Below are 26295 nucleotides of genomic sequence, written 5' to 3'. Positions count from 1 at the left end.
AAATAGAAGAACTAAGACTTTATACCAGGGCTCTGCCCTGCTCCCTTTTAACATTAAAAAAAAAAAATCTAGATTATACATTGATGTTCACGTAGAATGGAAATTCTTTTGACAATAGAGTGATGACTGGATGTGTGTGTGTGTGTGTGTGTGTGTGTGTGTGTGTGTGTGTGTGTGTTATCTGACTTTTGTCAAATATTTTTAAATACTGAGTGTTTGTATGTACAATAGTGCCAAATGTAAGGTTTCTGTTCTCGAATTTACAGTTTACCTGGTATGGTACATACATGCTAGAGTGCAAGGTATATGTGTCTGAGTGCCAATTAAGTAAAGCAGTGGGGGAAAGATCAGGTGAAGTGAGTGATGATGACCTGCATGTGATGAGGGGATGGTTATAATACACATGAGAGAAGAATGCACAGGTTTGGTGATTATACTTATAAGAAAGGGACTAACTTTAGGTGATTCTGAGATTTGGAACTGAGTGAGTGGGAGAATGATAAAAATAAGGAATCAAAATTGGGAGTCAGTAGGGTAGGGTAGGTCAGTGGATAGGTAATTGATAATAAAGTTAAGCCTATACCACATGATCTGTACTGAATACTGTAGGCAATTGTAACACAATGGTAAATATATGTATATCTAAACAGAAAAGGTAACAGTAAAAATGTGGTGTGAAAGATAAAAATGGTACACCCATATAGGGCACTTATCATGAATGGGGCTTGCAGAACTGGAAGTTGCTCTGGGTGAGTCAGTGAGTGGGTGAATGTGAGGGCCTAGGACATTACTATACACTACTGTAGACTTTATAAACACTGGGCTACAGTAAATTTATAAATTTTTTTTCTTCAGTAACCTTAGCTTACTGTAATGTAACTTTTTTTTTTTAACTTTATGTATATGAGGGGATAAGATTGGGTAATATCTCAGCATCAAGTCCAGCATCTGGTGCATCCCAAGCAAATTGAGAGCTGCTGAGTTGGCATTAGGAGAGAGGGTAGGGCTGGTGAGATAAATGAGTGAGTAGTCTGTAGAGATGTAATGATTAAAGTGGAATAGTTTGATACATTTTTTGAGAGGTTGGAGGATTGAACTAAAGCAGTGGTTCTCAACCTGTGGGTCACGACCCACAGGTTGAGAACCGCTAGCAGGGTCGCCTAAGACCATCGGAAAACACAGATATTTACATTACGATTCATAACAGTAGCAAAATTACAGTTATGAAGTGGCAACGAAAATAATTTTATGGTTGGGGGTCACCACAACATGAGGAACTGTATTAAAGGGTCACGGCATTAGAAAGGTTGAGAACCTCTGAACTAAAGGAATGTCTGGTGTTGAGAGAGAAGAATAGAGAAAAATCCATAATCAAACTATTTGTAAAACTAAAATTCTAAATCTGGAGACTAATGGTCTGACAGAGTTAGGGTTACCTCTTCCGTTTTACAATACAGCACTGGAAGTTCAGTTATATAGCTAGTTTCTAGGCACTAGGCATCATATTAGGAGAACAATGTAGATTGAGGTAGTTACTAGTATATGAGATAACAGTTACTATGATGAGATGTCCCCAGGTAGGTTCTCTGTGTTCTTAGATTTTTCAGGAAGCAGGTTGTGTTTTCAAGAGAGTACCTCCCCTAAACCCTTGCTCTAGGAAGTGGTATGCACAAAAAAACATAGAAAAGAAGAATAATGGACTAGAGGAACTTGAGAAAATGTGATGATTTCTTATAAAGGGGCAAAGGATCAGGTTATTGTATTGCCATTTAAGACATAAAAACTTCCTGGAAAAAAAAAATGTTAACAACTAGTTTTTAGTACCCTAGTTGCACTGTGAAATACTCCTTTTTTTGCATTCTTGGTCAGTTTTCCTAGGTCTGAGCTTATAGTCTCAGAATAATACAGATGAATGCTGAAATGATAGAAGTCAATATCCCATATTAAAAGTGATCAGTATCTTCCATTTTCACAGGGAGCCAAAGGAAATCATTTGAGTAGGGTCTTGAATGCCCTATTCTTGCTTCTTTCCCATAGCATTTGAATGTATTTGCCTGCTTTGTCATATTGTTAAATCCATGGGCTTCTCCATAACTTCCAGATATCTTCCTGCCAGTTTCAATGCTATTATTTTAGTTTTGTTCTTAGTTTAGAGAAAGATCTTTGTAATAAATTTGTTGGTCTGGTTGCTTAGCAGCTAGCTGTGTTCATGTAGCTTGGAACAGATACATTGCCATTTGAAAATCTTGGTTTCCGGCCCTAGTTCAGGTATATATTGCATCCAAGCTTGGAATTGAAAGCTTTTTTTGCTATTAGAGCAATCATCATACAAATGATTAATTCTGTAGCATTTAATAGAAAATATCTTTATATATTCTTTTGTTTTTTGTGGTTTTCTTTTTCTTTTTGCCCTCATAGCATATGGCATAATCTTATAAACATTATAAAATCACTAAACCTTCATAAAAGAGTTCGTCAAATTTTATTTAGAGTATGAAATAAGGACCTGGACTAGAATGTTGAAACATAAGAATAATCCTTTAATGGTATTTCTTTAGATGTTCAGCTTTTATATGAATTTAATTTTTTTAATTTTCTTGATAGTTTATGTAATATCTAGTTGTTATCTTTCTTTCTTGACTGTTAAATGAAGAGCTTATTTTCTCAAAGTGTTCCCAGTTAAAGTCTATTTGGAGCAAAACTGCTAGTAAGTACACCATTTTTAATGTAATATCAGCAGGTCTTTGGGGGAAATACCAAGCTTGAAATTCACTATACAGAACACAGTAGCAAATGATTTTTCCTTTGCCCTTCTATCTGTGAAGGTGGTGTATTGTCTCCTTGATGCCAGAATGTGGTATAACATAAGCCTTTGCCTATACTTAGTATAAATTTATTAGACATAGTTCCTGCACGCAGTCTAGCAGAGAGCCCTGCATTACAGAAATAATTCTTGTGCTGCTGAGCTGGCGATTTCCCCACTTAATCACTTGTGTGACGTCATCTGTGCTGTTGGTAGGAAATGTGCTGACCATGTCCTGCATTTTAAAAGGCAGATGCAACAGGGGTACTAGCTAAAAATGAAATTAAAAATAAACCTTTAAGTTATCTTGAAGGTCTTAAGTGTCCAGAAGGATTAAAGTGGTAGAAGTGTTATTAATCAGTATGCTTGACTAAGAACCACATTTTGTATTTGGTCACCTAGTGATCAGTGGACATGCTTGTCCCTAATTGCTTTCCTCTCAGTTCTGTAGTGATTGCAGAGTGGAGGAAAAGCAGTAGGCAGGAAGAGGGTATTATAATCAGAGGTCTGAAATGCTTTTCTAATTTTCAAATGAGTATTAAACATTCCAACTTTGTTTTTATAATAAGGATTACACAAATTGTTGACTTGTGATTCTTATAATGGTAGCTACAAATGGAAGAGACCAGATGTTAGTCACTGATGACTGTACTGGATTGCGACTGAATCTTTTGTCTGGGGGAGAAGGCAGGACCCCTAATGTATATTTGATTTCTTGGCAGAAAGATGGATACTACGATGCTGAATTTGCGGAATCTGTTTGAGCAGCTTGTACGCCGGGTGGAGATTCTCAGTGAAGGAAATGAACTCCGTAAGTCATTCTGAGCTGGCCTGTGTGAAGAGAGAAAACATTTCAGACTTGGGTTTTCTACAGAGCTGAAGTACATTCCAATCTGAAACTTGTTTTTTATTTGGGTTTCCTAAAATAAAGTGATGGTCATTTATCCATGGTTAAAGCTTAATGGACACTTATTCTAAACTAGAGGCCCCATGCATGAAATTTGTGCAAGGGGGCGGGGGGTCCCTTCAGCCCAGCCTGCACCCTCTTCAATCCCCCTCTAGGGATGTCCGACTGCCCTCCCTTGCAGGCCTGGTCCCCCACCCAACTGCTCTCCCCTGCTGGCCCGGTCACCCCCAACTGCCCTCCCCTGCAGGCCTGGTCCCCCCCCAACTGCCCTCCTTTACAGTCCTGATCACCCACAACTGTCCTCCCTTGCAGGCCTGGTCGCCCCCAACTGCCCTCCCCTACAGGCCTGGTCCCCCCCAACTGCCCTCCCTTGTAGGCCTGATTGCCCCCAACTGCCCTCCCTTGCAGGCCTGGTCCCTCCCAATTGCCCTCCCTTGCAGGCCTGATCGCCCACAACTGCCCTCCCCTGCTGGCCATTTTGTGGTGGCCATCTTGTTTCCACATTGGGGCAGCCATATTTGACCATATGGGGGTGGCCATCTTGTGTGTTGTAGTGATGGTCAATTTGCATATTAATCTTTTATTAGATAGGATGGTCATGTTTTCTGTAGTTATTAAATGGGTTTATACAGATTTTTTTCCCACTAAGTAGTTGCCAATTTCATTTTTGTACCATGAACTGGGCAAAATCTGAATTTTCAAGGCTGTTGCTTTTTTCTTTAGAGAGTAGTTATCTACATTTTTTATCCTGGGCTTTCCCTGTGTTCTAAAGAACATTTTCAGTTGGAGAAGAGAAAAATGTTATAACATCTTTTTGGAGTAATTATTCATCTGCTTTTACCTACTTCATGTATTTGATGTTTAGTAATAAAGGATTGAGATTGGGTAGAGAGCTAGGGAGAAAAAGGAGGTGGTAATAAAACAATCATCTGTGAAGTAGATTAGTGAGAAAGGAAGGTGGGGCTGGTAGCACAGGCTTAAGTGATCTGGAAATAGTCTATACCAGCTTCTCTTTGTGTTGCCATCCTCTCCTATTTCAGATTTTTATTAATACTTAACTTAGTGTTTCTCTTAAGTCAGCCTCGTTGCTAAAAAGTAATGTAAGAACTATGTCTTAAACTTAAAAAAAAAACAACCCCTACTGTATTTAGTAATGGCATCTGCTTATGCCATTCAATATTTACTTCAATTTGATTGATGTTTTTAATAGCTCTTATCCACTTACAGGCCTTTCAAAACAGTATTCTATTTTCTCTCTTTAATAGCTGTTACACGACCCTATCATCTGGTACCAGCTCAGTAACCATGATGGCATACTAATTAGGCTTCTTTTTGAGATCACATCATCTCAGAAGATGGATAACTTTGGAGTCTAGTGGGGAGGAGTATTGAATAGATCTTAAAATTCAGCAAATATTTAGTGAGAACCTATCACAACCTCTAGCACCTGTTGAGTTGAGGGAAAGAGGTGACTAAAGGGCATAATGGAGAAAAGTAGGGTTTGAGTTGACCCTTAGATGTAGGGTAGGATCCCAACAGACAGAGATGAAATAGGGCATTTAGGTCAGGGGAATAGCCTGAATGGAGGCAAGAGGGTGTGGGGTTGAGGGGAATAGGAGTAAGGGGGAGTGATATACTCAGAGCTGTACTTTTGGAAGATTACCCGGCAGAGGTGGAGGCTGCCTTAGAGGTGGAGGCTGGGAGAATGATAAGACATGGTTGCCATTGTTCAGGAAAGAGGCAACGGGAGTCCTAACTGGGATAGTGTGAAGATGGAAATAAGGGGAAACGGGTAGAAGAGATTGTGAGAATTAAGATCTCTAGGAGGAGGCAGCTGGTAGATGTGGGGGCAGAGAGAGGAATCTGAGGTTTGGAGTCTCAATAACTATGCTGACTTTTAATGGTTATTTCTGTGTCTCTATCTGTAAAATATGAATTTAAATGTCTGTCTTCTTTGTGGGAGTTATGTGAAGATTGGGGATAAAATGAGATACTAGTTGTGAAAATACTTTGGAAGTAGTTATACCAAAAATATACAAGGTATTTATTTTTACAGATACCCTTATTTTATAAGCAAATTTATACCTTCCCATTGATTTCTGTTATAAAATAGAGGTATGTTTTGTCTCCCTCTTAAATCCCTAACTTGGAATGTTGGCTTTTGAGCAACTAAAGTGGCTCAGTGTTTTCTAGACTCTAGAATCTCTTTTCTGCAACCACCCTAGTCTCTGTCCTTTTCTTTGACACTAGGAATTCTTCCCACGCCCAGGTATCCCAACTCTTTATTCTTGAGTTTCATCATAACTTCATTCTTCTTTCTCCTTTTTGTATAGTCTTTTTTTTTTTAAGCTAAGTCCAAGGTTATTGAAAGATCAGAGTGAGGGTTAATCTATACTAATAAAAGGGTAACATGCTAATTAGACTGGGAGACCTTCCAGGAGACCTTCCGGACATTCTTCTGGACAAAGCCATGGTGGCGGGGCTGAGGTAGAGGTGGTTAGGGGCCAAGAGGGGAGGGCAGTTGTGGGTGATCAGGCCAGTGTGGAGGGGCCATTGGGGGTGAGCAGGCCGGCAGGAGGGCAGTTGGCAAGCAGGCTGGCGGAGGTGGGGGGCAGTTGGGAGTGAGTAAGCCATCAAGCAGGCTGGCGGAGGTGGGGGTCAGTTGGGGACGATCAGGCCGGCAGGGGGGCAGTTGGGGGTAATCAGGCTGGCGGGGGGGCATTTGGGGGCGAGCAGGCCGGCAAGCAGAGTGGTTAGGGCCAGTTGGGCAGGCGGGCAGGTGAGCAGTTAGGAGCCAGTAGTCCCAGATTGTGAGAGGGATGTCGGCAGTCAGACACCCCACAAGGGGTCCCAGATTGGAGGGGAGGGGGTGCAGGCCGGGCTGAGGGACACCCCGCTCTCGTGCACGAATTTCGTGCACCGGGCCACTAGTATTCAAATAAAATGACTTTAATGGCCTAGGTCAGTGGTCGGCAAACTCATTAGTCAACAGAGCCAAATATCAACAGTACAACGATTGAAATTTCTTTTGAGAGCCAAATTTTTTAAACTTAAACTTCTTCTAACGCCACTTCTTCAAAATATACTCGTCCAGGCCGTGGTATTTTGTGGAAGAGCCACACTCAAGGGGCCAAAGACCCCCATGTGGCTCTCGAGCTGCAGTTTGCTGACCACGGGTCTAGGTATTTTGTTATCTTTGTTTTCCCCAGTCACCATGATTTTTATCTTTATTTTATTATGAACTGCCTGAATTTTTAAAAAAATATATATTTTATTGATTTCAGAGAAGGGAGAAGGCGAGAGAGAAACATCAATGATGAGAGAGAATCATTGATCAGCTGCTTCCAGCATGCCCCACGCTGGGGTTTGAGCCCGCAACCCGGGCTTGTGCTCTGACAGAGAATCGAATGTGACCCCCTGGTTCATAGGTTGACACTCAACCACTGAGCCACACCAGCCGGGCTGCCTGAATTTTTTGATTTGTTGGTGTATAAATTAGGAATAAATATAACAGTGTTTATTAGGTACCTATTGTATTCCAATACCATGCTAGGTTTGTGCTATGCTATACAGTAGGTGATACTGAAGTGTATGTGATATGGTACCTGACTTCAAGAAGATTATGGTATTTAAGTTTCAGAGACAGGATTCTTTCTCATGAAATGAAGACAGTACAAGTATCAGAATATATGCTTGTGGGAAGTAGAGAAAAATTTACTGTGGAGCAAACAAATTAGGAAAGGACTCAGAGAGCAGATGGGACTAGAAAAATGGGTACATAAAGAAGAGTAGGTAGGGCATTTCATTTGGAGTGCATAGCTTCATCACAAGTGAGATGGCAGAAATGAGCATAGGTCTGTTCTGAGGACAGGGACAAACTGGGTTAGTTAGAAAGAGGGTGTTGTGCGTTGGGAGGTAAATTTGATTAGATTGGTAAGGTGGGCTTGGATCCCTGGAATTTAACTTTGATCTGAACAGCAATTCTTCATTCATTCATTCATTCAATCAATATTTAAATGCCTATTTTTTTTTGGTTTAAATTTCTTTATTGATTAAGGTGTCACATATTTGTCTTCATACCCCCATTGCCATCCCACAGCCCTCCCCTTGCATGCCCCCACCCCCCTGTTGTCCTTGACCACTGGTTAGGCTCATATGTATGCACACAATTCCTTTGGTTGATCTCTCCCCTTTATCCCCACCCTCCCTCTGAGGTCCGATAGTCTGATCCATGCCTCCTTGTCTCTGGGTCTGTTCTTGTTCATCAGTCTATGTTGTTCATCATTTCCCCTAGATGAATGAGATCATGTCCTACTAGAAATACACTTATAAGAACCGAAAATGAGACAAGTAACAATGCCTATGCTGAAAGGCAAATGAACCAGTCCGTAGTGAGTTTCTCTCTGGGCCATCAGTTCTTTTGAGACCCAATTTCAATGTCAAACAGTTCCTTATGTGTACATGTCAGCAATGATATTTCAGTTCTGGATGGGGGGAAATGGTGGCAATGCAGGTCCGACCCTCTCCAGTTTGGTCCCAGGCAATCTGCAGCAACGCACAGCTGCTGACCGCCAGCGTGGCAAGGCGACGTCAGCGTCTTCCACCTCTGGACTGCCTCTCCTCTGTCTTCATGGCTGGAGTAGTCCTGTCAATTCCTCTCTGTTGCCGGAATCCACATGGTCTCAGAGTTGTCTTCTGAAAATATACAAACACATTCTCGACCAAAAGTTAACAAAGGAATATTTTCCATAAATTTGACTTGGGATACTTTTTCATTTTTTGCCCAAATGATTTTCCTCTGGCTTGTTTTGACACCATGTGTGTTTTTCATGGGTGTCTTGCTGTTAGCATTACAATTAATTTTCTAAAGTACAAATTTTCTAGATGTAATTTACTTACAGGATATTTTTCCTTACATGATATTCTTCTACTATCCCCCCTTTTTTGATTTAAATATTGGAGGCTTTTGAAAATTTTATAATGTAGTCTTGATAGCTTTTAAAATTTAATTTTTTGCACTATAATATGACTGCTTTAGTTCATTACATGTTACTCAATTTTATCATGAGATGAACTACCAATAAAAATTTTAGTTAACACTAAATGCCTATTATGTATTAGGCAGAGTGCTAGGCACTAGTGATAAAAGAGCAAAAGAGACACTGGGTCATTGCCCTTAAGAAGCTTCAAAGGCCCTCACCAGTTTGGCTCAGTGGATAGAGCGTTGGCCTGTGGACTGAAGGGTCCCAGGTTCAATTCCAGTCAAGGGCACATGCCCGGGTTGCGGGCTCGATCCCCAGTAGGGGGGTGCCAGAGGCAGCCAATCAATGATTCTTTCTCATCATTGATGTTTCTATCTCTTCTTCCCTCTCCCTTCCTCTCTGAAATCAATAAAAATATATTTTTTAAAAAAGAAGCAGCAGCAGCTTTGAGGACAGTAGATAAGATACAGGGCCCAATAACAAAGGTCCCAAGAGCGGTGAACTGAGAAAAGATTTCTGAATTGCTTTTATCTGTTTGCTGAATTATGAACCAAACCCTAATTTTTTTTTTAATGAATCAAAGATTATCCTCAATTTGTTTTATGGAAATTTCTCTTTTCCTTTCTCCTTTTTGTTAATTGAATTTAATATGTCCTTGTGTGTGTTTTTTTTTTTAAGGAGATAGTTTGAATTTAATCATTTGAATGTGTATGTACTTCATGACGGGCTGGTATGAAGTCGAATTGTGATTCACAAACTAGGGGGCCAAGTTTGTTGATCTCCAACATCAGAATTTTTCCTGGTCTGTGGTCTAAAGGGCCTTTTTGACCCTTTATAACAAACTTAGTTTATAACAGAATTGTACTTAACAGTAATAACTTGGCCTGGCTGGAGTGACTCAGTTGGTTGAGTGTTCTGTGCACCAAAAGGTTGCTGCTTCAATTCCTAGTCAGGCACATACCTGGGTTGTGGGCTCAATCCCCCAGTTGGGGTGTATAGGGAAGGCAGCTGATCGATATTTCTCTCACATCGATGTTTTTCTCGCTCTCTCTCTCTCTCTCTCCTCCCCCTAATCACTTCCTCTCTCTAAGCATGTCCTCAGGTGAGGATTAAAAAAAAAAAGTAATCACTTAGTCATGTATCCACATGTTATGGTGTTGGTCTAACAAACTAAGTTGAACTACTAGTAATTTATTTTTATTTAAAAAATTTAAAAAAATATTTTATTGATTTTTTACAGAGAGGAAGGGAGAGGGATAGAAAGCTAGAAACATCGATAAGAGAGAAACATCGACCAGCTGCCTCCTGCACACCCCCTACTGGGGATGTGCCCACAACCAAGGTACATGCCCTTGACCAGAATCGAACCTGGGACCTTTCAGTCTGCAGGCCGACACTCCATCCACTGAGCCAAACTGGTTTGGGCGAATTACTAGTAATTTAATAATTTGTACTATTAAAATAGGAACTTTTTCCTTGAAATTAATTGATACTTTATTTGGAGTTCCATTGCAGTGAGACCTATAATGTATGCCAACTAACAATGAACAAGAATTAAGACCTAAATTTTATTAATTTATTACTTATTTTTATTAATATTTATTTTTTAAATCTTTATTGTTGGAAATCCTATATAATAAAAGCCTAGGTGGCATCATGCCCTTGCACGACGCCCTTGTGTGACGTCATCACAAGATGGCTGCATGCACAGTGGAGGCGGGGCCTGGTGTCCGCTCCACATGGTGAGGCCTGGGGGTCCCGTGTCTCTGCGCAGTGCGGAGGAGGCGGGTCCCAGCAGAGGAGGCGGGTCGCGGCAGGGGAGGACAGTTGTGGGCCATCAGGTCGGCAGGGGAGGGCAGTTGTGGGCGATCAGGTCAGCAGGGGAGGGCAGTTGGGGGCGATCAAGCCGACGGGGAGCAGTTAGGCGTCAATCAGGCCCTCTGGGGAGCGGTTAGGGGGCGATCAGGTCGGCAGGCAGAAGCGGTTAGGGGCAATCAGGCAGGCATGCAGGCAAGCGGTTAGGAGCCAGTGGTCCCGGATTGTGAGAGGGATGTCCGACTGGCAGACATCCCCCTAGGGGTCCCAGATTGGAGAGGGTGCAGGCCGGGTTGAGGGACACCCCCCCTTCATGAATTTTGTGCACCGGGCCTCTAGTATTACATAAGTCCCCTGTTTTTCCCCTATTGACCCCTTCTAGTCTGCTCCGCCCTCCTCCCCAGGCCTTTACCACCCTGTTGTCTGTGTCCATAGGTTATGCATATATGCATACAAGTTCTTTGGTTGATCACTTCATTATTTTTATTTTTAAAAATATTTTAATTGATTTTTAGAGAGAGCGATAGGGCGAGGGAGAGAGAAACATCTATGTTGAGAGTGAAACACTGACATGGCTGCCTCCTGCACGTCTCCTACCTGGGATCAAGCTTGCAACCCGGGCATGTGTCCTGACCTGAATTGAACCAGCACCCAAACAACAGAGCCACACTGGCTAGGGCTAAAAACCTAAATTTAATAAGACTTATTAAGGAATATCCCCCAAAAGGGGACATATGTAAATACTTCCAACAATAAAGAATTATAGAAAGAAAAAAAGGGAATATCCCAAAGAATAAACAAATAAGCAAAATTAGGTCAAATGAAAATCTTTTTGTTCTCAATTTGTTTTTCAATTTCTTAAATATTTGTGTGTGTATGTACAACTACATTTAGGAACATTTAATTGACTGCAGCATGGAGGTAGAAAGTTTTTAGACTGTGTAGTTGAAAAGTGTGTTTCTTATTCTTTATTTTTTGAAATTGAAGTATTACATACATCAGGAAAATACACAAATCATAAGTGTACTACTTAATGATTACTGGAGTGAACATGGCTAAGAACCAGCTTTGGTTTTTTTTGTGTGTGTTGTTTTTTTAAAATAAGTTTTTATTGATTTTTAGAGAGAGGAAGGAAGAGGGATAGAGAGATAGAAACATTGATGAGAGAGGAACATCATCAATCAGCTGCCTCCTACACACACTCCTACTGGGGATCGAGCCCGCCGCTCGGGCATGTGCCCTGACATGGGAATCAGTGATTTCTTGGTTCCTGGGTCAATGCTCAACCATTGAGCCATACAGGCTGGGCTCGTTTTTTTAATTTTCTTCTTTTTTAAAAAAAATATATTTTATTAATTTTTTACAGAGAGGAAGGGAGAGGGATAGAGAGCTAGAAACATCGATGAGAGAGAAACATCGACCAGCTGCCTCTTGCACACCTCCTACTGGGGATGTGCCCGCAACCAAGGTACATTCCCTTGACCGGAATCGAACCTGGGACCTTTCAGTCCGCAGACCATCGCTCTATCCACTGAGCCAAACCGGTTTCGGCAATTTTCTTCTTTGTAAATCTATAGTGTTGAAATTGTTAAATTTACAAAAGGATATATTGTTGTTTTTTAAATTAAGGAGGAAAATTAGCCCTTAGTAATGTTCCAAACTGTTAACCAAACCAGGGTATCTTTTAAAACTATTTGAATTGTAATAATGTATATATATATATGCACGCATATATACATATACTAGGTGTACCGGTTAATAATGCAGATTTTTTTCAATAGATGGAGTTACACATATGTTGATATATATGTGATTTGATATGTATGCTATTTTGTATTGACAGCAAGCTTCAAAACTTCATAATGTCAAATTTTCTGAATGTGTTAACATCATAGATATTTTTACACTTAAAAATGTCAAATTTCGTGCCAAGAAAAGAGCATTTATGGGAAGTTTTAATTCATTACTTTATTTTGAAGAAAGAGTTATCGTATACTTCGGGAAGTTTATGGTGAACATGCTCCATCTCAAGATACTTGTGAACACTGGTTTAAACGCTTTAAAGGTGATGAGATTGATGTGAGAGACAAAGGATGTCCAAGTCAACCGAAAAAGTTTGAAGACCAACAATTACAAGCATTATTGGATGAAGATGCATGTCAAACTCAAAAACAACTTGCAGAAAGATTAAACGTTGCTCAGCAAACAATTTCTGATCGTTTACAAGCAATGGAAAAGATTTTAAAGGAAGGAAAATGGGTGCCACATCAACTGAACGAAAGACAAATGGAAAACCGAAAAGTCATCAGTAAAATGTTGCTTCAACGGCACAAAAGAAAGTCTTTTTTGCATTGAATTGTGACTGGTGATGTAAAGTGGATTTATTTTGAGAATCCCAAATGCACAAAATCATGGGTTGATCCAGGTCAACCATCAACATCGATTGCAAGGTCAAATTGCTTCGGAAAGAAGACAATGCTCTGTGTTTGGTGGGATCAGGAAGGTGTGGTGTATTATGAGCTTCTAAAACCGGGTGAAACCGTTAATACTGATCACTACCAACAACAAATAATCAATTTGAACCACGCTTTTTAAAAAATATATTTTATTGATTTTTTACAGAGAGAAAGGGAGAGGGATAGAGAGTTAGAAACATCGATGAGAGAGAAACATCAATCAGCTGCATCCTGCACACCCCCAACTGGGGATGTGCCCACAACCAAGGTACATGCCCTTGACCAGAATGGAACCTGGGACCCTTCAGTCCGCAGGCCGACGCTCTATCCACTGAGCCAAACCGGTTAGGGCTGAACCACGCTTTGATCATGAAACGACCAGAATGTGCCAGAAGACACGGCAAAGTAGTTTTGCTTCATGATGACACACCATCACCCACTTCAAAACCCGTTAAAGACACATTAAAAGACCTTGGGAAGTATTAACCCACCCCCTATATTCACCAGACCTTGCTCCTTCAGATTACCACTTGTTCCGATCGATGGCACACGCACTTTCTGATCAGCACTTCAAAACATATGAAGAAGTGGAAAATTGGGTCTCTGAATGATTTGCCTCAAAACAAGAAAAGTTCTATTGGGACGGTATCCACAAATTACCTGAAAGATGGGGAAAATGTGTAGCTAGCGATGGACATTACTTTGAATAAAGCACTTTTGATGTTTCTTTTGAAATTATCATGTGTTTTTTTTATTACAAATCCACTATAATTAACTGGTACACCTAGTGTGTATGTGTATGTGTGTGTGTGTGTGTGTGTGTGTGTGTGTATATATATATATATATATATATATATATATATATATATATATAGTCCTTGTTATTTGCATTGTCTAAGATAACTAGGTCATAATACCTTGTTTTGCTAAAATCTTTTGTTGGCTAAAAACTATAGTTTCCTTATATATAAGACTTGATTTCTATAGATTGAATTGGTAGCCTAATTTTAATTTCAAGTTTGAAATTTAGTCAAATTATTAAGATTATTTTAAAAGGAGACTATATTGTTTCTATGCTCTTAAGTTAAATTCAAATAGGAAAAGTGCACCAAAAAAATCTGCTCTCCTTGTGTAAATTTGGCCTAGTTTCAGCTGTAAATTGGGTTAGTTTGACTAACAGATGTACACCTTTGAAACTTCCTCCATTGATACTGGTGAAAAGTGATGCTTAGAGATAGATTGAGGTTAACTGGAAATAGTAAGGCATTGTGGGGAAAAAAGTCTTTGCTGATAGCAGATGATAAGAATGAATGCCACTAGGGTTTTCTTGCTTTAAGGTGTGCTGCCTTGGAAGTGGTGCTGTCTTTGCAGACATTTGAAGAGAATCCACATTTGCTATCAATGACTCACCCAAACCTAGTAGGTCTTCTCTTTCTGTATCTTTCTAACTGGAATGTTTATATACCCTTCAAGGCAGTGTTAAACAGCAAATTGGCTCTTTACTTTCAAATCAATCCTATATAATAAAGAGGTAATATGCAAATTGACCCTCATGCCCTTGCATCACCAGATGGCCACCCCCACGTTGTCACAAGATGGCTGCCCCCACATCGTCATAAGATGGCCACTCCACATTGTCACAAGATGGCCAGCAGGGGAGGGCAGTTGCGGGCAACCAGACCTGCAGGGGAGGGCATTTGCGGGGGAAACCAGGCCTGCAGGGGAGGGTAGTTGGGGGTGATCGGGCCGGCAGGGGAGCAGTTAGGTGTCAATCATGCTGGCAGGGGAGCGGTTCGGTGTCAATCAGGCCGGCAGGGGAGCGGTTAGGGGGCTATCAGGCAGCCAGGCCGGCGAGTGGTTAGGAACCAGCAGTCCCGGATTGTGAGAGGGATGTTCGACTGCTGGCAGGGATCGAGGGGTCCCAGATTGGAGAGGGTGCAGGCTGGGCTGAGGGCCCTCCCCCCCCCCCCCAAGTGCACAAATTTCATGCACCAGGCCTTTAGTATTTGTATAATTATATAGCTGAATGGAATTGCAGGCTTAGACATCTGTAATATTAATCTACATCTACTGGAGCATACTACAACAGGTACATTTGAATTTGCTGTTTAACATCTCTCTGGCACAGCAATGAGTGACTCTAAAGGAGGCCACTTTTGTTTTATAGCTGTAACTGTCCTGGTGTGTGACAGCTGCCCCAAAGGTATCCCCCTTTGATTGCCTTCTGTTCAGGAGCTTTCAGTGTTGGTGTTACATCTGGAGCCAGGTGACTAATGAGTTACTTATTCCATAGCAGATGCTACTGGCTAAGCCAGAGTAAGTGGCCTGCTGAAACAGGAATTGCTCCCCACAAAGCCCTCATCTAGAGTGATGAACATATATCCAGAATCTGCTCTTGGTTGTTTTCAGCTGCTCATAGTTTAGCTGGGCTCTTAATTATGTATTTGGAGTAAAACTAACCAGAGGACTCATTTATGAGAGCATTTATAATTCAAGCATTTGGCGTTTGAATTATTAAACTTTCTCTCATTTCTTTAGAATTCATCCAGTTGGCAAAGGACTTCGAGGATTTCCGTAAAAAGTGGCAGAGAACAGACCAAGAGCTGGGGAAATACAAGGATCTTTTGATGAAAGCAGAGACTGAGCGTAGTGCTCTGGATGTTAAGCTGAAGCATGCACGCAATCAGGTGGATGTAGAGATCAAACGGAGACAGCGAGCTGAGGCTGACTGTGAAAAGCTGGTGTGTATTGTTTTCTATGCTAGTACTGTGACACTGGGGGAGGGGGAAGCATCTGATAATGTTGGTATTTTTTAAATGGATATTTTAGAGAGAGAGGAGTGGAGGTGAGGTGGAGAAGCATGGATTTGATGTTCTACTTATGCATTCATTGGTTGATTCTTATATGTGCCCTGACCAGGGATTGAATGCACAACCTTGGCATATCAGGATGATGCTCTGACCAACTGAGCTATCAGCCAGGGCCTGATAATGCTTCCACTTGCCAGATATACCCAGCTTCTTATTCTGTATTAAAGAACTAAAAGCAACCTGTCCATTGACAATTTGTCTGTGATTGGAACTGAAACTGCAGCTTAAGAACCCTGTTCTCCATAGCTTGAAATTTAAAATTTCTTCCATTTTTTGACTTGAAACTACTACTTAATATACAGATTTCAAATGAGAATTTAAAGAATTATAATTAGGGGGAAGGGCAGGGAAATCCTAGCATACTTGGTCTGTCACAAGACAGTTGGCCATCTCTCATGCCACCCAGAATATCCTTAGCCTTATATCAATAGCTAGTACTTTGATACAGGTAAGACAACTCTAAGTCTTTCCTTCACCACTGCTCCTGATTCAAGATAAAGGGCTAGATATATTCAACAAGTTGAGCAGTGTGGCTAACATAGAACACTTTAATTTTGGTGTACCAAGGTGGGTCATAGTACAAAGGAAAGCCTTTACTAGGAGGCACTAATATACCCTGGCACAGTGTTAGATGCCTCAAATTACCTGGTTCTAGTGTGTCATAGCTTTGTATCCATTTAATAACATTTTGCTCCACCATTTAGAAAGGTGGGTGGCTGTTTTCATCTGTGGAAGAAGCCAATAATTGTCCTGATAAAATGACAATAAAGTGTTTGTGCTATGCAAAATTTATTTTGGGACTCTCATTTTGCAATACTCTGTCCTCTTGGATTAGCAGTTTGATCCAAAAGTCTTGTAGAGAAACCCCAATTTGCTAGATGGAGTTTATTTTACCAGTCAGAAATCAGAGACACAATCTGGACTTGATGTGAATTAATATGCTATTGGTGTAACAGCTTTCCTGAAGACTCATTTGCATAATGCTGTATTTTAATGACTTTTGGTCTGCCCATCCCATAAATTTGAGGTGAAGCTTTCTCCCCTGGTTGGTTAGGATGTTTTATTCTGCTTTGGTCTGTAGGAAAGACAGATTCAGCTGATCCGAGAGATGCTCATGTGTGACACATCTGGCAGCATTCAACTAAGCGAGGAGCAAAAATCAGCTCTGGCTTTTCTCAACAGAGGCCAACCATCCACTGGCAATGCTGGGAACAAAAGGTGGGGGAACTGCATCTGTTGTTATCTGATCACGAGCAACACAGCTGTCAGAAGTTCTTGTTATCTGAACTCTTAAATAAACTGGTTCTGGAATGTGTGCTGAATAAAGCAGAAAAGACTTTGGAGGAAGGGTGGGTGAAAATAAAGGAACAGGGGCCTCCCTATTTCTTTTGTTTTTTTAATCTTTCCTTAAGATGTTGTTTCACCATGGGTAAAATTTTGATGTTAGTGCTAAATTGCACACCAATAACTAATCCTGCAGATTGCTAAGAAACCTAAAGGTGAAAGTGGCAGTTCAGCAATACTTTCAGTGTTTACTCTCCAGAGAGCTCTTGTAGCTCCTCTGGTTTAGAAAGGTCTTCTGTGAGCCAAGACCAGACAATAATTTTGGTTCCACTGCATCTCTCTTTAAAAAAGTCTCAACTAGGCTTTGAATTTAACACCCCCAATACGGTATGTAGGGAGAGGTCAGCACTCTTAGAGGCATTTATTTTGTTGCCTGATTGTTTTATGGGGAATCTTGATAACTAAGAAGATGTACGGGCTTAATTTCTTAAAAAGCTAATGCTGGGTAATACTCTCTCTTGTAGAAAGCAACCACAATTGGGATCAAATTAAACTTCACTCTCTACCTTGTAAATTTTTAGTAGCCTGTAGTACAGACTCAGTAGGGAATAGAACCCATACCCCTAACTGTAATTTTCAGCTGTAGTTATAAGGCTTTTGCTGAAAAAGCAACTGTATTGCATTCACACACTCCTCATGAAACCATAAAAAGCAACCCACCACAGCTAGGGTCTAAGCTTGGAGTTATCTTTAAAGGGAAGGGATTGCTGTGAAATTGCTGACATTATCTGACCTGCTAGGTAACTTGTTCTGGGTGTTGGTGGATTTTACTTTTCATAATATTCTTTGTCTAACTTTGTATTGTTTCACTCAATAGACTGTCAACCATTGATGAATCTGGTTCCATTTTATCAGATATCAGCTTTGACAAGACTGATGAATCGCTGGTAATGAACATTTGACCTCTGAGAATTATTTATATTTCTGCTCCCTCAGGAATATCTCTGCTGTCCTTCCGGAATTTCTTTATTACTGTTATTAATTGATGTGTTATAGATACTGAGGTAGCATTAAAAATATAAATCCACACAAACTATAAGAGACTTGCTTATATATTTTTTTAGTTTCTGGAAGTGGAGATATAGAATTCAGGATTTGACATGAGATTAAATTTGTTTAAAGGATTTGTGAGCTGCATGTATTAATTGATTATATCTTGACTTATTAAAGCCCCAGCTAGCAATAAAAATTTTTTTAGCAACGCTCTATTTGGTCAGGGCTTATTTGTTGCTCTTAGGGAGAATAGATTTGTGCCTTATTTCTGAATTAGTTTGGTTCTAGAGGGAAACTTAGTTTTACTTCACAGTTAGAAGGAAAACCAGTGCTCTGGAGCTTCAGCCAGAGGACTGATGAGTTTCCAGGTACTATATAATGCTTTGATCAACAATGGTTAGCATGTCTAAACTCTTTGTTACCCTGCTTTTATAGGACAGCACCCTTCTCTTAACTTCTGATGGTGTTTCTGCATGAAAGGTCATCTCATATTTCAATCTTTGATGTTAAGGAAACAGGAATCTGTTTTACTGACTGAAAGCTAACAAACAAAACAATAAATGAGGAGGTTATTGGAGATTTGTTTTCTGATGATAGCCAAACAAGTGACAACTACTTGTTACATGGGCTATGAGTTTTCTGTCCAAATTCAGTGTTTGACTAGGGAAATAATTGCCATTTTATAGATATAAATATTTGGTATCTCCTTTCTGGAATAAGGAATGATATAGAATAGGTCTGGGATATATAATAAAACTGAAACATACTATTTGCTGACTTTGGAGCTAGACCTCTGCTATGTTATCTGTTGTAACTGAAGCTACATCAAACAAGCAGTAGCTAAATTATTTGACCATGAATTGGAGAGATTAAATTTATGTAGCTAAGCTACAATTTGCTGCATACAACTGTTTGTGGATTTTGTGTTTTAAGGGATTATCAGGAGTAAGGAATTCACAGGTAGCTACTAAAAATGCATATGGTTAAAATAAGCGAAGGGAAGCTAGACCACAGTAAAAGACAAATAATTCTTCAGTGGCGAATGTCTTTTAGGGCCCAGGTGATTGAGAGAAGTAAAACCTAAACTAGAACTTTTTAAGTGGCTATATTGTACAGAACATATGATTAGACAGACAATAGCAGTCCGTTAAGAGGAAGAATCACATCTAACACGATCAGTATAGTGCCTAACATTCTCTAAGTTCTAAAGCCAATTACAAACATAATCAGAAACAAAGGACCAGGCACTGGAGATAATCACAACAGAAGTTGATTCTTTAACCTTTTCTTGCCTCTGTGGTATTGATTCCTGATTCTGTTATAATAGCTTCAATTTTGGAAAGAAAACATGTTAACTTACTATGGCTTTGTAGCTACAGTACTTGAGTTCTCCCCCCAGTTTTCTCAAATTGTAAGTTAAGGGAGTCTGACTTAAGAAGCCTTTAAAGTTCACTGTAAATTTATTTGCACAGGGTTTAGGGGAGGCCTAACCAAAGAAAGAAATTAATATAGTGTAATTGTCAACAGGATTGGGATTCTTCTGTAATAAAGACTTTCAAACTGAAGAAGAGAGAAAAGAGGGTATGTTATTTCTTTTTTTTTTTTTTAATTTATCTTTATTGTTGAAAGTATTACAAATGTCCCCCCTTTTTTTCCCATTGACTTCTCCACAGGCCTTCACCCCACTATTGTCTGTGTCCATGGGTTATGCATAGCCTACCTAATAAAAGAGTAATATGCAAATTGACCATACCTCCACTATACCTGCAAGCCACACCCACCGGCCAATCAGGAGCAAATATGCAAATAAACCCACCCAAGATGGCTGTGGCCACAGAGAGCAGGAGGGAGGCTTGGGTTTCCCCGGCGATGGAGGAAGCCAAGCTTTCCGCACACCCTGGCCGGCCCAGGCCTCCACTCAATGCTACAAAGTTTCAATTATAGAAGATACATAAATCCCAACAGAAATGGCTGCAGCCACGGAGCGAGCAGAAGGCTTGGCTCCGCTCCAGGCTACAAAGTTTCAATTGTAGAAGATAAACAAATCCCAGATACCAGGATCTTGGATCGCTGTGGGGGGCATGGCCGGCCTGCAAACCACCACAGGCCCCTCGCCCAGGCCGCCCCACGTCTCAAGGGAACTCCCACCCTGATCCGGGACACCCTTCAGGGCAAACCAGCCAGCCCCCACCCATGCACCAGGCCTCTATCCTATCTAATAAAAGAGTAATATGCAGATTGACCATCACTCCAACACACAAGATGGCTGCCCCCATGTGGTCAAAGATCCTGCCCCCATGTGGACACAAGATGGCCACCACAAGATGGCCAGCAGGGGAGGGCTGTTGGGAGGGACCAGGCCTGCAAGGGAGGGCAGTTGGGGGCGATCAAGCCTGCAGGGGAGGGCAGTTAGGGGTGACCAGGCTGGCAGAGGAGGAAAGTTGGGGGCGACCAGGATTGCAGGGAAGGGCATTTGGGGGGGACCCAGGCCTGCAGGGGAGAGCAGTTGGGGAGGACCAGGCCTGCAGGAGAGGGTAGTTATGGGTGACCAGGCCTGAAGGGGAGGGCAGTTAGGGGCAAACAGGTTGGCAGGGGAGCAGTTAGGCATCAATCAGGCTGGCAGGGGAGTGGTTAGGGGGTGATCAGGCTGGCAGGCAGAAGTGGTTAGGGGCAATCAGGAAGGCAGGCAGGTGAGCAGTTGGGAGCTAGCAGTCCTGGATTGTGAGAGGGATGTCCGACTGCCCGTTTAGGCCCAATCCTTGTAGGAGATAAACGGGCAGTCAGACATCCCTCGAGGGGTCCCAGATTGGAGAGGGTGCAGGCTGGACTGAGGGACACCACACCCCCCACCCCCGTGCACGAATTTCATGCACCGGGCCTCTAGTATATATATTTTTTCTTTGGTTGGTCTCTTCCCTCCCCCCAGCCCTTTCCCTCTGAGAGTCCTCAGTCTGTTGCATGCTTCCATGTCACTGGATCTGTTTCATTTGTCTGTCAATTTCTTTTGATCCTTATCTCTTTCTTTTAAAAAAATAAATAAAAGTAACAATAAAAGAGTTTCCTTGAAAGTCCTACCACAATATTGCATTTCTGACATGTTGCTCTAGCCCAGTGGTCAGCAAACCGCAGGTCGCGAGCCACATGCGGCTCTTTGGCCCCTTGAGGGTGGCTCTTCCACAAAATACCACGTGCAGGCGTGCCCGTAAAGTGCGATTGAAACTTCATGGCCCATGTGCAGAAGTCGGTTTTTGGCCTGGGCGAGTCTATTTTGAAGAAGTGGCATTAGAACACTCAAGGGGCCAAAGAGCCGCATGTGGCTCTCGAGCCGTGGTTTGCCAACCACTGCTCTAGCCATTGTTAAACACATTTTAATCCTTGCTGAGGGTGGTAACTCAGGATAGAATCCTGTCCCATTTTACTATTCTGGACTGCTCTCACTTCATTCATCATATGGAAAAGGATATGCTTAAGTTTGTTTTGAGTTGTCATATGACTTTTTATGCAGGACTTTTGTGCTCTAATAAAAGCTTCAGATGAAATGTGTGTATAATGGGATATGCAGAGATCTGTCTGTGTGTGCTTATTTAGAGTGCTTAATATGTTTCCAAAGACTTCACGTCCTTAGATAGGATTACAGCTCTACTTTCTCTGTGCTGTCATCTAAATTTTTCCAAAGCTTGCTTGTTTCTTCAAGGGAAGACATTTTTGTGTTGGTACAACTTAAGCTTCATGTGGAAATAGGCAGTGAGAGAGAGCACATTGTTTGTTATTTACCATAGCCTTGGATCCTAGGACTTGGATCCAAGTTGTCTAATGGAATAAGTTTATCTTCTGTGCTTCAGATCGGCTTGGCACTAAAGTTAATGGTGTTTGCCCCCTCTCTAGCGCTCCAATAGCCGACAGTTCATTGATGGCCCCCCGGGACCTATAAAGAAAACTCGTTCCATTGGCTCTACAGCAGACCAGGTAAGACTAGTCAGGCCAAGACAATTGTGGTCTTGAACACATCAAAGATTAGTGGCCCAAAACATTAAAAATTCTGTGTCAACATTGCAAGTGTTATTTTGAGAGAGATGTTGATGAGGGTTTTTTTTATGTAATAGGGTCCTTATCATCCATATGAATGGAATCAGTCTGATTAAACAGCTGTCGGTTTTATACTTGATTCTTAGTTGCTTGTATGTATACCCCTGTGGCCTATTTTTCTGTCCTAAAGTATGAGATTTCGACTAAATAGTGATTTGGGCCGTAAGTCCTGACAAAGACTCAGGACTTTTTCAAGCATTCCAAAATCCTGTAGTGGAGGGGAAATTAGATTTAAATGTTTGTCCTTCTCTCATTACAATTTTGTTTCAGGGGAATGAATCCATTGTTGCAAAAACTACAGTGACTGTTCCCAGTGATGGCGGGCCCATTGAAGCTACATCCACTATTGAAACTGTTCCATATTGGACGAGAAGTCGAAGGAAATCAGGTCTGCTGGGTTGTGGCTGACGTACAGAGCATTGTATCAAGCTCTACCTTAGATTGCTAGCTGGCCTATGTCATTAGTGCATAACTTGTTATTCTTGATACTGTGTGTGTGTGTGTGTGTGTGTGTGTGTAGGAGTAGCCATTACATTCACTTTTTTTTGTATGTTAATCCTCATTGGAGGATATTTTTTCCATTGATTTTAGAGAGTGTGAAAGGGACCGACCGGGATGGGGAAAGAGGAGAGAGAGAGAAACATTGATGTGAGAGACACATCAATTGGTTGCCTCCTGCTAGTGCCCCAACTGGACGGGGAACCTGCAACCCAGGTACTTTAGTTCACGGGCCAACACTCTAACCACTGAGCACACCAGCCAGGGCTCACTTTTTTTTTTTTTTTTTTTTTTAAGAGAGAGAGAGGAAGTTGGGGAAAGAGAGAGACGAAGAGAAAGAAACATCGATGTGAGAGAGAAATATCGGTTGCCTCCTGACTGGGGAATTGAACCTGCAACCTAGGTATGTCCCCTGACTGGGAATCAAACCCACAACCTTTTGGTGTGTGGGATGTCGCTCCAACCAGTTGAGCCACACCAGCCAGCAATGAAATAAAAGGCTATTCACTTCTGATTATGGTTACAGATTACTGGTTATCTATCAACTAGTGGCCTGATGCACGAAAATTCTTGCAAGAGTAGGCCTTCCTTCCCCTGGCTGCTGGCACCTGCTTCCCTCCAGGACCTGGGTTTCCCTCTTCGGGCTGCCGGCAGGCACTCGGGACCTGGGCTGCCTTCCCTCCTCCAGCCGCCCACAGGCCCGCAGGCACCCGGACCTGGGCTGGCTTCCCTCCGGCCCTGGCTTTGTCAGGAAGGACGTCCGGAAGATATCCAGTCTAATTATCGTATTACCCTTTTATTATTATAGACTAGTAGCCCGTTTGCACGAAGATTCGTGCAATAGACCTTCATTCACCTGGCTGCCTGCACCAGTTTTCTGCCGGCACCGGGGACCCAGGCCTTGGCTGTGGCCACCGCCTTCTGCCTTTTTCAGGGTCGGGGCTTGGCCCCGGGCAGTGGCCTTGGGCTCGGCCGCACCCAACATCCCTGCTAAGGATCGCAGGAGCCGACCCCCAGTGCTTTCCTGCGATCCGTGCAGGCTGCCTGCTGGTGCCCAAGGCCGGGAAAGCCTCCGCCCCAGGCTTTCCTGGCCTTGGGCTCCCCGCACCCAGCGTCCCTGCTAAGAATCGCAGGAGCCGACCCCCAGTGCTTTCCTGCTATCAGTGCAGGCTCCCAGCTGGTGCCCAAGGCCCGGAAAGCCTCCGCCCCAGGCTTTCCGGGCCTTGGGCTCGGCTGCACCCAGCGTCCCTGCTACCGATCGCAGGAGCCGACCCCCAGTTGTTTCCTGCAATCGGTGCAGGCTCCCCGCTGGTGCCCAAGGCCGGGAAAGCCTCGGGCGGCTTTCCCGGCCTTGGGCTCTGCCACACCCCAACGTCCCTGCAATGGTTTCCTGGTGGGCGTGGTTGGTGGGCGTGGCTCGGTTGGTGGGCGTGGCTTGGGCGTAGCGAAGGTGCGGTCAATTTGCATATTTGTCTATTATAAGGTAAGATTATATTGAAATTGGGGTTAAAATTCAGAAGGAGCAAAATACTTAAGGTTAAAGCTGCTTGCTTTCTAGGCACTTTACAGCCTTGGAATAGTGACTCTACCTTGAGCAGCAGGCCGCTGGAGCCAAGAACTGAGACAGACGGTTCCAACACTCCGCAGAGTACTGGGGGGATGCGTCTGCATGACTTTGTCTCTAAGACGGTAAATCCCTGATTGCTCCTCCTTTTGGGGGGCACCTATAATTTTTCTATTGTGAGAGTAATATGTACCAGGAACAAATTTTAATACTTCAACATAGCAGTTGCCAACCTTTCGGACCTCACAGACCACCAGTTGGCGACCGCTGCTCTAACATTATACAGTTAAATGTTGAATTTCCTTCCTCTTTCCAATCCCATTCTGCAGGGGTCACTACTGAATTACAAAAGGTGTGTAGCTTTCCATTCTGGGAGAACCACTAAAATTCGAAGAAAGCAACTTTTCAGTAGCATTTCGTGCTTCTTAGTGATATATATTTATGTTTTATGCTTATTAAATAGTAGCACATTTTAACTTTGTCCCATTTGATTTCCTCATAAAAACCCAAGCAACAGGCTCAGAGGAGTTAACTGACTTGTTTGAGCCACATGACAGTAAGTGGCATAGTTAACATGGAGGTTTTCTGAATCTTTGTAAACAAGTTCTTTCCACTGTTGTACACTCACTGTTCCCTTCCAGTGGGATGACTTTATGCAAGTTACTTAGCCTCTTTTTGCATGTTTCCTTAAATAAAAACACAACTATTTTATGGGATTATTGTGAGAATTATACAAACAGATAAGTGTAAAAAAGGACTAGAAAGCTGTTCAGCACATGCTAAGTGCTTTAAGTGGTTGATGATGTTGATAATTTTCTAATTCGTACCACTCTGTTCCTTCTGCCCCATTTCATCCTCAGGTTATTAAACCCGAATCTTGTGTTCCATGTGGAAAGCGGATAAAATTTGGCAAGCTGTCCCTGAAGTGTCGAGACTGTCGTGTCGTCTCTCATCCAGAATGTCGGGACCGCTGTCCCCTTCCCTGCATTCCTACCCTGATAGGAACACCTGTTAAGATTGGAGAGGTACGGCCTATGGGAAGCATCGTCTTAGGGCTTCTTAGCTTTTCCACAGTTGAATATCAGTTTTGTTCTAAATTAATGATGCCAAATATGTTTTCCATGAGTAATGAATACAAATTATAAAACGTTAACTTGCAGTCGAGTCCTGTATGGGTTAGTCTGTTTTATAACCTTTCTAGACAAAACTCTTCTTCCTTTACCTGCCCTCCCTCTCACCCTCCCTTCCCCTTTCTCCTTCCCTTTTTCCCTCCTCACACTTCTCCTTCTCTCCCTTGTTTCCATTCTCTCCTTTCCTTCCTCCCCTCTCTTTTCTCATCTTCTTTCCTCTTCCCTTCCCTCCCTTCCCCATCCTATCCTAGTTTGTAAAATTTGAAACATATGAAAGTATAGAGATTAGTATAACTAATTCCTGGTTTTTATCACTCAAATTTCACAATTACTAATTCATGTCCAGTCTTGCTTTATCAATATTCCTATCTCTCCCTCTTGGCCCTGTCCAGTGAATTATTTTGAATCAAATTCCAGACAACATATAAGTTCATCTGTGAATATCTTTTCTCTTATGTTAGAGATATCCCATACAAGGCTATTAATTTTAGGTTGCTTGTGTCTAAAAATCTATTCAATCCATTAAGAAAGTATTTATTGTACAAGCAACATTAGCAAGAATCAAAGCAAAATGACTAAGCTACTACCCAGCCCCCAGCAAATCAAATGTTATTTCCCTAATCTTAAGAATTCTTATCTGTGCAAAGATTTTTTTTTTAAACAAATTTTCTGTATTGTGATACAGTACCCTGGAGTTCTCCCTTAAAGGTAAGGTTGTATCACAAGCAATTGAGTTGTGTTTATTTTCCTTCCTAAGAATAATTTAAAAGGTTTTCTTTTTTAAAAGAACAAATTAGTTTATATTAAAGGCCTTACCTGTAATCTCATTATTGCTTGTTTTCTTGAT

The 26295-nt window shown here is 41.9% G+C and overlaps 1 protein-coding gene across 4 annotated transcripts in view; it reads left to right on the top strand.

Annotated features, from left to right (window-relative positions):
* Positions 1-26295, top strand: part of RACGAP1 (Rac GTPase activating protein 1) — a 36874-nt gene that overhangs the window by 4967 nt on the left and 5612 nt on the right. For 3 of the 4 annotated variants that reach the window (XM_079774998.1, XM_079775000.1, XM_079774999.1), the window contains exons 2-10: positions 3526-3614; positions 15502-15704; positions 16915-17051; positions 17995-18064; positions 19698-19751; positions 22056-22136; positions 22527-22644; positions 24313-24443; positions 25179-25343. In XM_079774998.1, the coding sequence (XP_079631124.1) occupies positions 3530-3614; positions 15502-15704; positions 16915-17051; positions 17995-18064; positions 19698-19751; positions 22056-22136; positions 22527-22644; positions 24313-24443; positions 25179-25343 (1044 nt within the window). In that variant the 5' untranslated portion in view covers positions 3526-3529. The remainder of the gene's footprint in view (positions 1-3525; positions 3615-15501; positions 15705-16914; positions 17052-17994; positions 18065-19697; positions 19752-22055; positions 22137-22526; positions 22645-24312; positions 24444-25178; positions 25344-26295) is intronic. The other variant, XM_079775001.1, reaches the window with a different exon arrangement.

This window comes from Cnephaeus nilssonii (genome assembly GCF_951640355.1).
Source record: "Cnephaeus nilssonii genome assembly, chromosome: 6".
Taxonomy (NCBI): domain Eukaryota; kingdom Metazoa; phylum Chordata; class Mammalia; order Chiroptera; family Vespertilionidae; genus Cnephaeus; species Cnephaeus nilssonii.
Note: the sequence above shows the minus strand (reverse complement) of the source record. Positions and strands in the feature narration are given on the sequence as shown.